The sequence below is a fragment of the Melanerpes formicivorus genome, unplaced genomic scaffold (genome assembly GCF_026170545.1).
Source record: "Melanerpes formicivorus ecotype bairdi unplaced genomic scaffold, bMelFor1.0.p_v2 SCAF_137, whole genome shotgun sequence".
Taxonomy (NCBI): Eukaryota; Metazoa; Chordata; class Aves; order Piciformes; family Picidae; genus Melanerpes; species Melanerpes formicivorus.
This window is the reverse complement of record NW_027142489.1, coordinates 139,603-155,943: the sequence shown is the minus strand read 5'-3', so window position 1 is coordinate 155,943 and position 16,341 is coordinate 139,603. Positions and strand designations below refer to the sequence as shown.

Genomic DNA, 16,341 nt, shown 5'->3' with positions numbered 1-16,341 from the left:
GGAGGGAGGGAGCGAAGGGAGGGAGGGAGCGAAGGGAGGGAGGGAGCGAAGGGAGGGAGGAAGGTAGCGAGAGGAGGAGGGAGGGAGCAAGAGGAGGAGGAGGAGGAGGGAGGGAGCAAGAGGAGGAGGAGGAGGAGGGAGGGAGCGAGAGGAGGAGGGAGGGAGCGAGAGGAGGAGGAGGAGGAGGGAGGCAGCAAGAGGAGGAGGAGGAGGAGGGAGGGAGCGAGAGGAGGAGGGAGAGGAGGGAGGGAGCGAGAGGAGGAGGGAGGGAGCGAGAGGAGGAGAAAGGGAGCGAGAGGAGGAGGGAGAGGAGGGAGGGAGCGAGAGGAGGAGGGAGGGAGCGAGAGGAGGAGGGAGGGAGCGAGAGGAGGAGGGAGGGAGCAAGGGAGGGGAGGAAGGGAGCGAGAGGAGGAGAGAGGGAGCGAGAGGAGGAGGGAGAGGAGGGAGGGAGCGAGAGGAGGAGGGAGGGAGCGAGAGGAGGAGGGAGGGAGGGGAGGGAGTGAGGGACGGGAAGGAGCGAGGGTCGGGAGGGACGGAAGGGGGAAGGGAGCCAGAGGAGGGAGGGAGCGAGAGAAGGGAGGGAGCCCTGGGGCTGGTTGCCGGAGGGGGTGTCCTCGACTACTGCAGGGTCTCCCCAGCCTCGGAGTAGGGAATTCCCTTCCGTGATGTCCGATGTGAATCCACTCCTGCTGTGGGATCAAGCCCCTGGTCTGTGGCCGCAGGGTGCCCGGGCAGGTCGCAGCTGCCACCTCCCTGGAGGTGGTCAGGGGCTCAGCAGGAGGTGTCCCTGCCCCTGGCAGGGGGGTTGGATGTGGAGTAGCCTTTAAGGTCCCTTCCAACCCAACCCATTCGATGATTCGTGATAGTCCCTCTCGGGTCCAGCCCTCAACAGCGCCTTGAGGGATGGTACCCAGAGAGGACCCAAGCACAGATGGGTTTGGTCAAGCAAATGAAAGGTGCCAGAGGAGTCCATCCCTGGCAAAACCAAACCAAACCAACCACCACCACCACACATAAAAACAATCAAACAACAAAACCACACAGAAAACCTACCCAGAGGCACAGAGGCACAGAAGCATTCAGGCTGGGAGAGACCCTCAGGAGCACCAGGTCCAACCCAGAGCCCTACCCTGCAAGGCTCAGCCCCAAACCACAGCCCCAAGCACCACAGCCAAACCACCCTGAAACACAGCCAGGGCTGGGGACTCCACCACCTCCCTGGGCAGCGCTTTCCAGTCCCTGACCACTCCTGCTGGGAAGAAACCTTTCCTACTGTCCAGCCTGAGCCTCCCCAGGGGCAGCTTGAGGCCATTGCCTCTGTCCTGGCACCAATTCCCTCTGAGCAGAGCCCAGCAGCAGCCTCTCCACAGCCTCCTCTCAGGGGGCTGCAGACAGCAGTGAGGTCTCCCCTCAGCCTCCTCTGTCTCTCCCTGCCCAGCCCCAGCTCCTTCAGGCTCTCTCCAGCAGATTTCTTCCCCAGGCCCTTCCCAGCTTCCTTGCCCTGCTCTGCCCTGGCTCCAGCACCTCCACAGCTCTCTGGCACTGAGGTGCCCAGAGCTGAGCCCCAGGGGACAATCCCCTCCCTGCTCCTCTGGACACAGCATTGCTGAGCCCAGCCAGGAGGCCTTTGGCTCTCTGGGCCCTCTGGGCACACTGCTGGCTCCTGTTCAGCTGCTCTCCACCACTCCCCCCTGCTCCCACTCTGCCTCAGCCTGTAGCACTGCCTGGGGTGGTTGTGGCCGAAGCGCAGCACTGGCAGCGCAGCATCGCCAGCCCAAGCCTCCGGCCCCCTGCAAAGCTCTCTGCGCGGAGCCCAGCAGCCGCCGGCCTCCTGTCGAGTCGCCGCCTGGCGGACAAGCGGCGGCATTGCACCTTTCCTTCCACTGTATCGATCCTGTAAATACTCTGATTGGGTCCAAATTGTAAATACCAAACCACTTACGGGATGTGTTGAACTGCTGTGCACTGGAATCTGTATGGAAAACAGCCATTTATCGGTTATTGATAATGTTTAGTGATCAATAAAATCAATATTTACATAGCTCGTGTTTCATATTCGTAAATGAATAACCTCTTCATCACAGGGGACCAGTGGGTGCAGCCCTAAACCCTCTGCACAACAGCAGACAGGCAGGGAGGGCGCTGCCCCTGCCGCCCCTTCTTCCCTTCTGCCCCTGCTGCCCCTGCTGCCCACTCTGCCACCAAAGACATTTTGCCTTCTCTCCAACCTCAGCCTCCCCTGGCACAACTCCAGGCCAGTTCCTCTCCTTCCATCCCCTGAGCCTGGGCAGCAGAGCCCAGCCCCAACCTCCCTGCAGCCTCCTCCCAGGGAGCTGCAGAGAGCAAGGAGGTCTCCCTCAGCCTCCTCTACTCCAGGCTCAACACCCCCAGCTCCCTCAGCTGCTCCTCCCCAGCCTGGTGCCCCAGACCCCTCCCCAGCTTTCTTGCCCTTCTCTGGACACCTTCCAGCAGCTCAACCTCTTTCCTAAGCTGAGGAGCCCAGAGCTGGACACAGGACTCCAGGTGTGGCCTGAGCAGTGCTGAGCACAGGGCAGGATGAGCTCCCTGCTCCTGCTGGCCACACTGCTCCTGATGCAGGCCAGGATGCCCTTGGCCTTCTTGGCCCCCTGAGCACACTGCTGGCTCCTGTTCAGCTGCTCTCCCCCACTCCCCCCAGCTCCCTCTCTGCCTGGCTGCTCTCAGCCACTCTGCCCCCAGCCTGTAGCACTGCCTGGGGTTGCTGTGGCCAAAGTGCAGCCCCTGGCACTTGGATGTGTTCAATCTCCTGCCCTTGGCCTCTGCCCATCTGCTCAGCCTGGCAAGGTCCCTCTGCAGAGCTCTCCTCCCCTCTCACAGCTCAACTCCTGCCCCCAGCTTGCTGTCAGCTGCAAACTCACTGCTGCTGGACTCCATCCCCTCCTCCAGGTCATCAAGGAGGCAGCGCAGCTTCCCGCTGCTCGGCGCTCAGGAGCGCTGGGTTCAAAGCCCCCGCGCCTGGCAGCGCAGCATCGCCACCCCGAGCCTCCGACCCCCGGCGAAGCTCTCTGCGCGGAGCCCAGCAGCCGCCAGCGTCCTGTCGAGTCGCCGCCTGGCGGACAAGCGGCGGCATTGCACCTTTCCTTCCACCGAATCGATCCTGCAAAGTGCCGGCGCGGCTCGGCACTCTGTCGCTTCTCGGCTCTCCTTCTCACGCCTCTTCCTCCTCGTCACTCTCCGTCCTACAAGAAAGCTGGGGAGGGACTTGGGAGGCTGTCAGGGAGGGACCTGTGCTGGTTTGGGCAGCAGATCAGTGTCCCTTTGCTGGCTGGTTCCAACTCCTGCCCAGCTCTGGAGCCTCTGCTCCAGGAAGGCTCTGGAGGGGCTGCAAGGTGTCCAGAGCAGGGCCAGGAGGCTGAGCAGAGGGCTGGAGCTGCTCTGCTCTGAGCACAGCCTGAGAGAGTTGGGCTTGTGCAGGCTGCAGAGGAGAAGGCTCCAGAGAGACCTTCTGGTGGCCTTCCGGCGGCTGCAGGAAAGCTGGGGAGGGACTTTGGAGGGGGTGAGGGAGGGACAGGCCTGGGGGGGCTGGAGCAAAAGGAGAAGTGGGGAGCTGGAGATTGGCTGTGAGGAAGAAGTTGTTGGGCAGGAGGGTGGGGAGAGCCTGGCCCAGGCTGCCCAGGGAGGTGGTGGAAGCCTCCTGCTGATGCCTGGAGGTGTTTGCAGCCAGGCTGGAGGTGGCTGTGAGCAACCTGCTGTGGTGTGAGGTGTCCCTGCCCATGGCAGGGGCTTGGAGCTGCCTGAGCCCTGAGCTCCCTTCCAGCTCTGTGCTGCTGTGACTCTGTGATTCTTTGGCATGAGATAGACTCCACCATGGCCAGGGACAGGCTGTTCCCCACCAGCTGAAGTTTGGGCAGCAGAGCTGAGCAGAGGCTGGGACACAAGAGGGCCAGCACTGCCCCCTGCCTTGGCAAGCAACCAGGCCCTGCCTCAGAGCTCCTGGAGCTTGAGGTTACCTGATGGACACATCCAGAGCTGGCCCCAGGGCAGCCCACCTGCAGCTGTGACCCAGCAGGCTGCTGCCGGTGCCTTTCCACCTCTATCACTCACAGGGGCTGTGGGGTAGGACTCACTCCTGGCATTTCCACCTCAGCCACCCCCCAGGGCAGCTGCTGCCTTGCTGAGGACCTGGGCTGCAGCAGGGAGGAGTTGGAGGCATCACCCACGAGGAGCATGAGAGAGATGGTTCTGTGTGGCTGCAGCAGCCCAGGGCTCACCCTGCTGGAGCTGCCCTCCCTGGGAAGCAGCAGCAGGTTCCTCTTTCCTGCTCTCAGAGGGCTGAGCAGCTTCACAGTGAGGGGAAAAAAGCCCCACAAGGGCCAGGAAGAAACAGGGCCCAGAGCAGAGACCTGACCAGGGATGGTGATGGAGAGCCCAGCCTGAGGTCTGGGGACCCCAGCTTCAGTTGGGCTGTTAGACAGCTGAGACCAGAGCACAGCTTGGGACAACCACCAGCACTGCAGCTGGGCCCTCCTGAGAGCTGCAGGGGAAGCACCAGGGCTGCAGGGGAAGCTCCTGAGAGCTGCAGGGGAAGCACCAGGGCTGGAGGGGAGCTCCTGAGAGCTGCAGGGGAGCTCCTGAGAGCTGCAGGGCAAGCCCTGGGGCTGGAGGGGAGCTCCTGAGAGCTGCAGGGGAGCTCCTGAGAGCTGCAGGTGAAGCCCTGGGGCTGCAGGGGAAGCTCCTGAGAGCTGCAGGGGAAGCTCCTGAGAGCTGCAGGTGAAGCCCTGGGGCTGGAGGGGAGCTCCTGAGAGCTGCAGGGGAAGCTCCTGAGAGCTGCAGGGGAAGCTCTGGGGCTGCAGGGGAGCTCCTGAGAGCTGCAGGGGAAGCCCTGGGGCTGCAGGGGAAGCCCTGGGGCTGCAGGGGAAGCTCTGGGGCTGCAGGGGAAGCCCTGGGGCTGCAGGGGAGCTCCTGGGAGGCAGAGGCCCACACAGAGGAGCTCCAAGCTCCGGGGGCTCGCAGTGGTGGTGGCTGGGGAGGGGCAGAGCCTCAGCCCATGGCCCAGGAAGGGTTGGGAGCTCCTGCAACACAGCTGCCAGCTGCTTGCCCTCAGGCAGGGCACCTCCAGGGCGTGGGGGGGGGGGTTCCTCAGGAGGTGGCAGTGGCCTCTTTGCCTCTGCCCAGGGCGACTCCTCCCTGGCACAGGGTCCCAGCGCCAGCAGCCTTCTCCCAGCCCTGCCCTCCCCCCCCGGCTGCCCCCTCCCCACTCAGCACTCCTCCTCAGCTGCTTCTTTTAAAACTTTTATTCAACAATATAGAATTCTTTTGCATTAGAGAATCATCCACGGGGGGGCTCGCCCCTCCCCCACCCCCCCTTCACCTCCCCCCCCCCCCCCCCCGCCGCCTCCGTGCCCCGGGCGGGAGGGGTGGGCACAGGCTGGCACCCCCCACGGAGGCCAGCAGAGGTTGAGGGGGAGCGGGGGGTGGGGGAGGGGGGGAAGGAACATCCAGGGAGAGAGGAAGGAGACCACTGGAAAATGACCCCAACAGGCTTTGCTCTGCACAACCCTCTCACGTCGTCATGCTGGCGAGGGGCAGGGGGAGCCCCCCCCGGGGCCGGAGGCAGGGGAACCTCGGCGTGGTTGGGTTGGAAACACTCAAACGAGGAGGGAGGGAGGGAGGGAGGGAGGGAGAAGGGAGGGGGAGGGAGGGGAGGAAGGGAGCTCGGCGGCGCCCCCCCCCCGGCCGGCTGGGCCACGCCTTGCTGTGCCAACCCTGCCCTGCCCTGCACCACCCTGCCCTGCACCACCCTGCCCTGCCCTGCCCTGCCCTGCCCTGCCCAGCCCTGCCCGGCCCGGCCCGGCCCTGCCGCCGCCCGATGGCACCTCGGAGGCTTTGGTTCTCCTTCTGCTTACTGGAAAATTGGGAGCGACAGCAGCAGACCTGAGGAGAGAGGGAGGGGAGGAGGGAAGTCAGCAGCTCGCAAAGGGGGGAGGGGGAGAGGGGGAGAGGGGCAGTGCCCAGCCGGCCGCGGAGCAGCTCCGGCCGCCCCCGGGCGGGGGATGGGGGGCAGAGAATCAGAGGAGGGGCAGGGCTGGAAGGGAGCTCCAGGCTCAGGCAGCTCCAAGCCCCTGCCATGGGCAGGGACACCTCACACCACAGCAGGTTGCTCACAGCCACCTCCAGCCTGGCTGCAAACACCTCCAGGCATCAGCAGGAGGCTTCCACCACCTCCCTGGGCAGCCTGGGCCAGGCTCTCACCACCCTCCTGCCCAACAGCTTCTTCCTCACAGCCAATCTCCAGCTCCCCACTTCTCCTTTTGCTCCAGCCCCCCCAGTCCTAGGGGATGAGGAGGAGAATGGGCTGGGGGTGCTGCCAACCCCCATGCCCTGCCACCCCCCCCGTGCCCTGCCAGCCCACTCCCAGCCCTGGCCCAGCTCTACCCTGCATGCCTGACTGAATGGGGAGGCAGCAGGGGGTCCTCAGCCTGCTCTGGAAGGGGTGGCAGAGGGAAGGAGGGAAGGGAAGGGAGGGGAGAGCTGAAAGCAAGGCAGAGCTGCAGGCAAGGCAGAGCTGCAGGCAGGGCAGAGTTGAAGGCAGGGGAGAGCTGAAGGCAAGGCAGAGCTGCAGGCAGGGCAGAGCTGAAGGCAGGGGAGAGCTGAAGGCAAGGCAGAGCTGCAGGCAGGGCAGAGCTGAAGGCAGGGGAGAGCTGAAGGCAAGGCAGAGCTGCAGGCAGGGCAGAGCTGAAGGCAAGGCAGAGCTGCAGGCAGGGCAGAGCTGAAGGCAGGGGAGAGCTGCAGGCAGGGCAGAGCTGAAGGCAGGGCAGGGCAGAGCTGAGAGCAAGGCAGAGCTGAGAGCAAGGCAGGGCAGAGCTGCAGACAAGGCAGAGCTGCAGGCAGGGCAGGGCAGAGCTGCAGGCAGGGTAGAGCTGCAGACAAGGCAGAGCTGAGAGCAAGGCAGGGCAGAGCTGCAGGCAGGGCAGAGCTGCAGGCAGGGCAGAGCTGCAGGCAAGGCAGAGCTGAGAGCAAGGCAGGGCAGAGCTGCAGGCAGGGCAGAGCTGCAGGCAGGGCAGAGCTGAAGGCAAGGCAGAGCTGCAGGCAGGGCAGAGCTGCAGGCAGGGTAGAGCTGCAGGCAGGGCAGGGCAGAGCTGCAGGCAAGGCAGGGGAGAGCTGCAGGCAAGGTAGAGCTGCAGGCAGGGCAGAGCTGAGAGCAAGGCAGGGCAGAGCTGCAGGCAGGGCAGAGCTGCAGGCAGGGCAGAGCTGCAGGCAGGGCAGGGCAGAGCTGCAGGCAAGGCAGGGGAGAGCTGCAGGCAAGGTAGAGCTGCAGGCAGGGCAGAGCTGAGAGCAAGGCAGGGCAGAGCTGCAGGCAGGGCAGAGCTGCAGGCAAGGCAGAGCTGCAGGCAGGGCAGGGCAGAGCTGCAGGCAAGGCAGAGCTGAAGGCAGGGCAGAGCTGCAGGCAAGGCAGAGCTGAAGGCAGGGCAGAGCTGCAGGCAGAGCAGAGCAGAGCTGCAGGCAGGGCAGAGCTGCAGGCAGGGCAGAGCTGCAGGCAGAGCAGAGCTGCAGGCAGGGCAGAGCTGCAGCTCAGCACAGCAGCAGAGGGATTTACAATCTCAGAGGGCTCTGGGCTGGAAGGGAGCTCCAAAGCTCAGCCAGTCCAACCCCCCTGCAGCCAGCAGGGCCATCCCCAGCTGGGGCAGGCTGCTCACAGCCTTCCCAAGCCTGACCTGGGATAGCTCCAGGGCTGGAGCCCCAACCCCCTCCCTGGGCAGCCTGCTGCAGTGCTCCAGCAGCCTCCTGGGGCAGAACTTGTTCCTCACCTCCAATCCCAACCTGCTCTGCTCTCATTCCAAACCTCTGCCCCTGGGCCTGGCCCTGCAGGCCCCTTCTTGACCCCAACCCTCAGATATTTACAGACATGGGTCAGATCCCCTCTCAGCCTTCTCTCCTGCTTGCACAGCACCAGGTCTTTGTCTTTTCTCATCAGACATGGCCCAGTCTTCCTTCACCATCCTCTTAGCTTCTGATCTCCTCTCTCTAGTGTCCAGCAGCCCAGGGTGGAAGGGAAGAGCTGCCCCCAGCTCAGCACTTGGATAGAACCACCCAGGCTGAGAGGAGACAGCTCTCAACTATGCTCAGCTGCCCAAGGCCTCACCCAGCCTGGCCTGGAGCCCCCCCAGGCAGGAGGCAGCCACAGCCTCCCTGGGCAGCCTGGGCCAGAGCCTCAGCTCCCTCCTGCTGGAGAACTTCTGCCTCAGCTCCACTCTGACCCTGCTCTGCCTCAGCTCCAAACCCTTCCCTCCTGGCCTGGCTCCAGACCCCCTCAGCCAAAGTCTCTCTGCAGCCTCCCTGCAGGATCCCTTCAGGTCCTGGCAGCAGCTCTGAGGTCCCCCTGGAGCCTTCTCCTCCCCAGGCTGCACAGCCCCAGCTCCCTCAGCTGTGCTCCCAGCAGAGCTGCTCCAGCCCTGGCAGCATCTCTGTGGCCTCCTCTGGCCTCACTCCACAGCTCTGTGGCCTCCTCCTGCAGAGCTGGAGGCAGGGCTGGAGGGGAGGTCTGAGCAGAGCAGAGCCCAGGGACAGGATCCCCTCTGCTGCCCTCTGCCCACCCTGCTCTGGCTGCAGCCCAGGGTGGGGGGGTGGGAGGCAGGGGGCTTCTGAGCTGGGAAAGCCAAGGTGGATCCTGGGCTGCAGCAGCAGAAGTGTGGCCAGCAGGGCCAGGGAGGGGATTCTGCCTCTCTGCTCCACTCTGCTGAGCCCACAGCTGCAGCTCTGTGCCCAGCTCTGCAGCCTCTGTGCCAGGAAGGCTCTGGAGGGGCTGGGAGGTGTCCAGAGCAGGGCCAGGAGGCTGAGCAGAGGGCTGGAGCTGCTCTGCTCTGAGCACAGCCTGAGAGAGTTGGGGTTGTGCAGGCTGCAGAGGAGAAGGCTCCAGGGAGACCTTCTGGTGGCCTTGCAGGAGCTGCAGGGGGCTGCAGGAAAGCTGGGGAGGGACTTTGGAGGGGGTGAGGGAGGGACAGGATTGGGGGGGCTGGGAGCAAAAGGAGCAGTGGGGAGCTGGAGATTGGCTGTGAGGAAGAAGTTGTTGGGCAGGAGGGTGGTGAGAGCCTGGCCCAGGCTGCCCAGGGAGGTGGTGGAAGCCTCCTGCTGATGCCTGGAGGTGTTTGCAGCCAGGCTGGAGGTGGCTGTGAGCAAGCTGCTGTGGGGTGAGGTGTCCCTGCCCATGGCAGGGGCTTGGAGCTGGCTGAGCTTTGGGCTCCCTGCCAGCCCTGGGAGGCTCTGTGACCTTCCAGAGTGAAGGCCTTGGGGCTGCCCCCTCCTGAGGTGGCTCTGCCACAGAGTGGAGACAGCAGACACTGGGAAGCTGTTGAGATATTTATTGGTTTCAGTGAGTGATACAAAAAGAGGGGAGCTGGACCCTGCTGGAGAGGCCCCAGAAGGACTTTCTTGGAGCTGTGGAATGTAAACAGGAGGTTGCCAAGAGAAACAAGTCTGCCCCCTCCTAAAAACCTTCCCTCTTCTCTTGTTATTTTGAGCCTTTTCTAGGCTTTTCTTGGCTTTTTCACCTTTTTTTTTGTTGATTTTTTTTGTTCCCTGACAATGCTGCAGAGGAAATTCTGGGGTTTAGCTGCCCCCACCCCCAAAAAAAACATAGAAGAGAAGCACCCACACCCCCCCCAGCTGCCAGGTTGTGGCTCTCCACCTGAAGCACTCTGAGGGAGCCCAAAGCCCACAGCAAATGCAACACCCAAAGCAAGGAGGGGGAGGCCACTGTCAGCTGGGGGAGGGGAGAGGGGGGGGGGGCTAGGGAAAAGGCCACTGAGGGAAGCTGAGGAAAGGACCTCACAAGGACAATCCCCCCCCAGACCCTCCCCCAGCCCACAATTCAACTGTCCTCAAACGCTAGGGGGGAACCCAAGGCCTGGAGCAGGAGCTGGACAGTCCCCTCCCCACCCAGCTGCTGGGTGCTGATCCTTCCCCCTCCCCTCCCCACCCAGCTGCTGGGTGCTGATCCTTCCCCTCCCCCTTCAGCTGCTGGGTGCTGATCCTTCCCCTCCCCACCCAGCTGCTGGCTGCTGATCCTTCCCCCTCCCCTCCCCACCCAGCTGCTGGCTGCTGATCCTTCCCCTCCCCTCCCAGCTGCTGGGTGCTGATCCTTCTCCCTCCCCACACCAGACCAAGCTGCTGGGTGCTGATCCTTCCCCTCCCCACCCAGCTGCTGGCTGTTGATCCTTCCCCTCCCCACCCAGCTGCTGGGTGCTGATCCTTCTCCCTCCCCACCCAGCTGCTGGGTGCTGATCCTTCCCCTCCCCTCCCAGATGCTGGGTGCTGATCCTTCCCCTCCCCACCCAGCTGCTGGCTGCTGATCCTTCCCCCTCCCCTCCCCTCCCAGCTGCTGGGTGCTGATCCTTCCCCTCCCCTCCCAGCTGCTGGGTGCTGATCCTTCCCCTCCCCACACAGCTGCTGGGTGCTGATCCTTCCCCTCCCCACACAGCTGCTGGGTGCTGATCCTTCCCCTCCCCACCCAGCTGCTGGGTGCTGATCCTTCCCCTCCCCTCCCAGCTGCTGGGTGCTGATCCTTCTCCCTCCCCATCCAGCTGCTGGGTGCTGATCCTTCCCCTCCCCTCCCAGCTGCTGGGTGCTGATCCTTCCCCTCCCCACCCCTAGACCAAGATGCTGGGTGCTGATCCTTCTCCCTCCCCTCCCAGCTGCTGGGTGCTGATCCTTCTCCCTCCCCACCCAGCTGCTGGGTGCTGATCCTTCTCCCTCCCCACCCAGCTGCTGGGTGCTGATCCTTCCCCTCCCCACCCAGCTGCTGGCTGCTGATCCTTCCCCTCCCCACCCAGCTGCTGGGTGCTGATCCTTCTCCCTCCCCTCCCCACACAGCTGCTGGGTGCTGATCCTTCCCCCTCCCCACCCAGCTGCTGGGTGCTGATCCTTCCCCTCCCCACCCAGCTGCTGGCTGCTGATCCTTCCCCTCCCCATCCAGCTGCTGGGTGCTGATCCTTCTCCCTCCCCATCCAGCTGCTGGGTGCTGATCCTTCCCCTCCCCATCCAGCTGCTGGGTGCTGATCCTTCCCCTCCCCATCCAGCTGCTGGGTGCTGATCCTTCCCCTCCCCATCCAGCTGCTGGGTGCTGATCCTTCCCCTCCCCACCCAGCTGCTGGGTGCTGATCCTTCTCCCTCCCCTCCCAGCTGCTGGGTGCTGATCCTTCCCCTCCCCATCCAGCTGCTGGGAGCTGATCCTTCTCCCTCCCCACACCAGACCAAGCTGCTGGGTGCTGATCCTTCCCCTCCCCATCCAGCTGCTGGGTGCTGATCCTTCCCCCTCCCCTCCCCACCAAGCTGCTGGGTGCTGATCCTTCTCCCTCCCCACCCCTAAACCAAGCTGCTGGGTGCTGATCCTTCCCCTCCCCATCCAGCTGCTGGGTGCTGATCCTTCCCCTCCCCATCCAGCTGCTGGGTGCTGATCCTTCTCCCTCCCCATCCAGCTGCTGGGTGCTGATCCTTCCCCTCCCCATCCAGCTGCTGGGTGCTGATCCTTCTCCCTCCCCACCCAGCTGCTGGGTGCTGATCCTTCTCCCTCCCCTCCCAGCTGCTGGGTGCTGATCCTTCTCCCTCCCCTCCCAGCTGCTGGGTGCTGATCCTTCTCCCTCCCCACCCAGCTGCTGGGTGCTGATCCTTCCCCTCCCCATCCAGCTGCTGGGAGCTGATCCTTCTCCCTCCCCACACCAGACCAAGCTGCTGGGTGCTGATCCTTCCCCTCCCCATCCAGCTGCTGGGTGCTGATCCTTCCCCCTCCCCTCCCCACCAAGCTGCTGGGTGCTGATCCTTCTCCCTCCCCACCCCTAAACCAAGCTGCTGGGTGCTGATCCTTCCCCTCCCCATCCAGCTGCTGGGTGCTGATCCTTCTCCCTCCCCATCCAGCTGCTGGGTGCTGATCCTTCCCCTCCCCATCCAGCTGCTGGGTGCTGATCCTTCCCCTCCCCACACAGCTGCTGGGTGCTGATCCTTCTCCCTCCCCACCCAGCTGCTGGGTGCTGATCCTTCCCCTCCCCTCCCAGCTGCTGGGTGCTGATCCTTCTCCCTCCCCATCCAGCTGCTGGGTGCTGATCCTTCCCCTCCCCACACAGCTGCTGGGTGCTGATCCTTCTCCCTCCCCATCCAGCTGCTGGGTGCTGATCCTTCTCCCTCCCCACCCAGCTGCTGGGTGCTGATCCTTCTCCCTCCCCATTCAGCTGCTGGGTGCTGATCCTTATCCCTCCCCATCAAGCTGCTGGGTGCTGATCCTTCTCCCTCCCCACCCAGCTGCTGGGTGCTGATCCTTCTCCCTCCCCACCCAGCTGCTGGGTGCTGATCCTTCTCCCTCCCTGTGCTTGGCCTCCCTTGGCCTCCTCTCCTCTCTCCATTGAACTTTGCTGTGCCCCCCCCACCCCACCCCAAAATACTCTCCTGGGGAGCCCCAGGGCCTGAGGGCTGTGGCTGGACACCTATCACCAGAAACCTTGCAACACTGACTTTCCTGAGCTGGCTGGCAAAGTCTCTCCCCCTCTCCTGCCACCAAGAGCAGCCCCTCCCCATCCACAGGTTCCCACAGCAGCTGCCTTTGGAGCTGCTTCTCAGGGCAAGCCTTTGCCAATCACACCTGGAGGTGGGGGGGGGAAGATCTCCCTCTCCCTCCCCTCCCCCCCCAAAAGCAACTCCCAGGGCAGTGGCCAAAGCACTCCTGAGATGCTCTGCTGGTCTGGTGGGCTGGTTTTGGTTGACCCTTCCCCCTCCCCACCCCCAAAAGCAGCCAGAATTGCAACTGGAATCTGAAGGGCCAACTGAAGCCCAGAGGGAGCAGTGACCTGAGGGCTGGGACCTGCCAAGCAGAGCTGCCTCTGCTGTGACCCCCCCACCCCACCCCCCCCAGGGCTGAATTTGGCTCATCCAGAGGGCAGAAAGGCATTGTCCATGCTAAGGGCTGCTGCTGCTGCTGCTGCTGCTGCTGCTGCTGGAGCCACCACACTTGGCCCCACCAAGGCTGGTGGGGGAAGGCTGGATTGAGAAAGGAAGGAGAAAGGATCACGGAAGAGAGGTGAACCACAAGCAGTGGCCTTGAGCCCTGGGGGTGGAGCTGGTGGTGGTAGTGGGTGGGGGGAGGAAGATGCTATCCCTACAAGACCCAACCTTGCCCAGGGCTTTGGTACCACAGGGGTTAAGACTAAACACCAACCACAAACCACCAGGGAGGAACTGAGAGGCTTCCGAGACCACCACCCCCCAGCGGATCCCCCCGAGGGGGTCGAGTAGACAAACAGAGGGGGGGGGAAGAGGAGGAGGAGGAGGTAGGGGGAGAGAGGGAGGTGTGTGGTGGTGGTGGGGGAGGGGGTCCTTGGTTCCTTTTCCCTTCACTGTGTGACTGAAGGCCTTTGCTTTTTATTGTGTAAACATCTTGAGTTACCCGTCGGGGTGCAGGCTTCACCGCCCCGCTGGCAGGCCGCTGGACAGCACTGAGTTCTCTGGGCTGGGCTGGGACTGTTCCTTCACCACGGGATCTGCAAAGCAGGCACCAGGCCCAAGGCAGGAAGGGGAAACAGCCCTTTCAGAACAGAGGAAGCTCCACCCCTGGCAAAGCCTGGCAGGGAAAGCTGCCCTCCGACCGCCGCCCCTGCCCCCTGCCCCCCGCCGCTGCTGCCGCCGCAGCCACCGCCTGCCCCGCCGGCCAGGAGGCCTCCTGCTGCAGCTGGCAGGGAAGGAGCCAGCCAGGGGCACCTGGAGAGGCTGGGGGGAAGGGATCTATCCACAGGGACTTGGGCAGGCTGGAGGGAAGGATCCAGCCAGGGGGACCTGGAGAAGCTGGGGGGAAGGGATCTATTCACAGGGACCTGGAGAGGCTGGAGGGAAGGATCCATCCAGAGGGACCTGGAGAAGCTGGGGGGAAGGGATCTATCCACAGGGACCTGGGCAGGCTGGAGGGAAGGATCCAGCCAGGGGGACCTGGAGAAGCTGGGGGGAAGGGATCTATTCACAGGGACCTGGAGAGGCTGGAGGGAAGGATCCATCCAGAGGGACCTGGGCAGGCTGGAGGGAAGGGATCCAGCCAGGAGGAGCTGGGCAGGCTGGAGGGAAGGATCCAGCCAGGGGGACCTGGAGAGGCTGGAGGGAAGGGATCTATCCACAGGGACCTGGGCAGGCTGGAGGGAAGGGATCTATCCAGAGGGACCTGGAGAGGCTGGAGGGAAGGATCCATCCAGAGGGACCTGGGCAGGCTGCAGAGCTGGGACCATGACAACCTCATGAGGTTCAGCAAGGCCAAGGGCAAGGTCCTGCAGCTGGGGCAGGGCAATCCCAGGCACTGCTAGAGGCTGGGCAGGGACTGGCTGGAGAGCAGTCCTGGAGCAAAGGCCTTGGGGGTGCTGGGGGAGGAGAGGCTCAGCAGCAGCCAGCAGGGAGCACTTGCAGCCCAGAGAGCCAAGCAGAGCCTGGGCTGCAGCAGCAGAAGTGTGGCCAGCAGGGCCAGGGAGGGGATTCTGCCTCTCTGCTCCACTCTGCTGAGCCCACAGCTGCAGCTCTGTGCCCAGCTCTGCAGCCTCTGTGCCAGGAAGGCTCTGGAGGGGCTGGAAGGTGTCGAGAGCAGGGCCAGGAGGCTGAGCAGAGGGCTGGAGCTGCTCTGCTCTGAGCACAGCCTGAGAGAGTTGGGCTTGTGCAGGCTGCAGAGGAGAAGGCTCCAGGGAGACCTTCTGGTGGCCTTGCAGGGGCTGCAAGGGGCTGCAGGAAAGCTGGGGAGGGACTTTGGAGGGGGTCAAGGAGGGACAGGGGTCTGGGACACCACCTCTGAGGGGGACAGGCAGCCAGCAATGGGCACTGGCAGCCCAGGGCCTTCTGGGCTGCCAGTGCCCATTGCCAGAGGTGGAGGGAGAGGATCCTGCCCCTCTGCTCTGGGGTGTGAGGGAGGGACAGGCCTGGGGGGGATGGAGCAAAAGGAGAAGTGGGGAGCTGGAGATTGGCTGTGAGGAAGAAGTTGTTGGGCAGGAGGGTGGTGAGAGCCTGGCCCAGGCTGCCCAGGGAGGTGGTGGAAGCCTCCTGCTGATGCCTGGAGGTGTTTGCAGCCAGGCTGGAGGTGGCTGTGAGCAAGCTGCTGTGGGGTGAGGTGTCCCTGCCCATGGCAGGGGCTTGGAGCTGGCTGAGCCTCGGGGGTCCCTTCCCAGCCCTGCCAGCTCTGTGCCCCCCCCTGTGTGCCCCCAGGCACTCACAGAAGTAGGGGTGCTCCATGGCCTCCTTGGCTGTCAGCCTCTGCTGGTGGTCGTAGCGCAGCAGCTTGTCCAGCAGGTCCAGCACCTCAGGGCTCACCAGGTGTCTGTTCTCGCTGTGGATGAAGTTCTCCCAGCGCTTCCTCGAGTGCCTGCCAAGGGAGCAGCTCTCACTGCCCAAGTTCTCACCTGCCCCCCCCCCATCACCTGCCTCCATGGGGCAGGACCTTGGAGCCCCAGGGGGCAGGCAGCTCTCTGTGGGGCAGCACTGTGGCCTCGCAGCCAAGAGGGGCAGTGGTACCCTGGGGAGCAGCAAGGGAAGTGTGGCCAGGAGGGCAAGGGAGGCTCTGCTGCCCCTCTGCTCTGCCCTGCTGAGCCCACAGCTGGAGGGTTGTGGCCAGCTCTGGGCTCCCCAGCTCCAGAGGGACAGGGATCTGCTGCAGAGAGGCCAAGGGAGGGCTCCAAGGCTGCTGAAGGGACTGCAGCACTGCCTGGGCAGGAGAGGCTGAGAGCCCTGGGGGGGTGCAGTGTGCAGAGAAGGCTGAGAGGGATCTGAGCAATGTCCATCAAGAGCTGAGGGCTGGGGGGCAGGAAGGGAGGCACAGGGACAGCCTCTGCTCACTGTGCCCTGGGGGAGCACAAGAGGCAAGGGCTGGAAACTGCAGCCCAGGAGCTTCCAGCTCAGCAGGAGGAAGAACTTCTTGGCTGGGAGGCTGCCAGAGGCCTGGAGCAGGCTGCCCAGAGAGGTTGTGGAGTCTCCTGCTCTGGAGCCTTCCCAGCCCTGGCTGGATGTGTTCCTGTGCCCCTGGGCTGGGCTCTGTGCTCCTGCTCTGGCCACCTGGGCACACTGCTGGATCAGCTTCAGTCTGTCAATAGCTGAGGGCTGGGGGGCAGGCTGGAGGTGCCAGGCTCCTTGGGGTGGTGCCCAGGGCCAGGACAAGGACCAAAGGGGATGAGCTGGAGCCCAGGAGGCTCCACCTCAGCAGGAGGAGAAACTTCTTTGGTGTGAGGCTGCTGGAGGCCTGGAGCAGGCTGCCCAGAGAGGTTGTGGAGCCTCCTGGTGTGGAGAGCTTCCAACCCCCCTGGCTGTGTTCCTATGTGCCCTGCCCTGGGTGCCCTGCCCTGGCAGGGGGCTTGGACTGGG

At 64.2% G+C, this 16,341-nt stretch overlaps 1 protein-coding gene across 1 annotated transcript in view; it reads right to left on the bottom strand.

Annotated features, from left to right (window-relative positions):
- Nucleotides 1-5,277: 5,277 nt before the first annotated feature.
- CSNK2A2 (casein kinase 2 alpha 2) overlaps nucleotides 5,278-16,341 on the bottom strand; it is a 43,024-nt gene continuing 31,960 nt past the window's right edge. The window contains exons 10-12 of the mRNA XM_068168420.1: nucleotides 15,201-15,349; nucleotides 13,409-13,502; nucleotides 5,278-5,913 (exon numbers count right to left, since the gene is read on the bottom strand). Coding sequence (XP_068024521.1) covers nucleotides 13,426-13,502; nucleotides 15,201-15,349 — 226 coding nt within the window. The 3' untranslated portion in view covers nucleotides 5,278-5,913; nucleotides 13,409-13,425. The remainder of the gene's footprint in view (nucleotides 5,914-13,408; nucleotides 13,503-15,200; nucleotides 15,350-16,341) is intronic.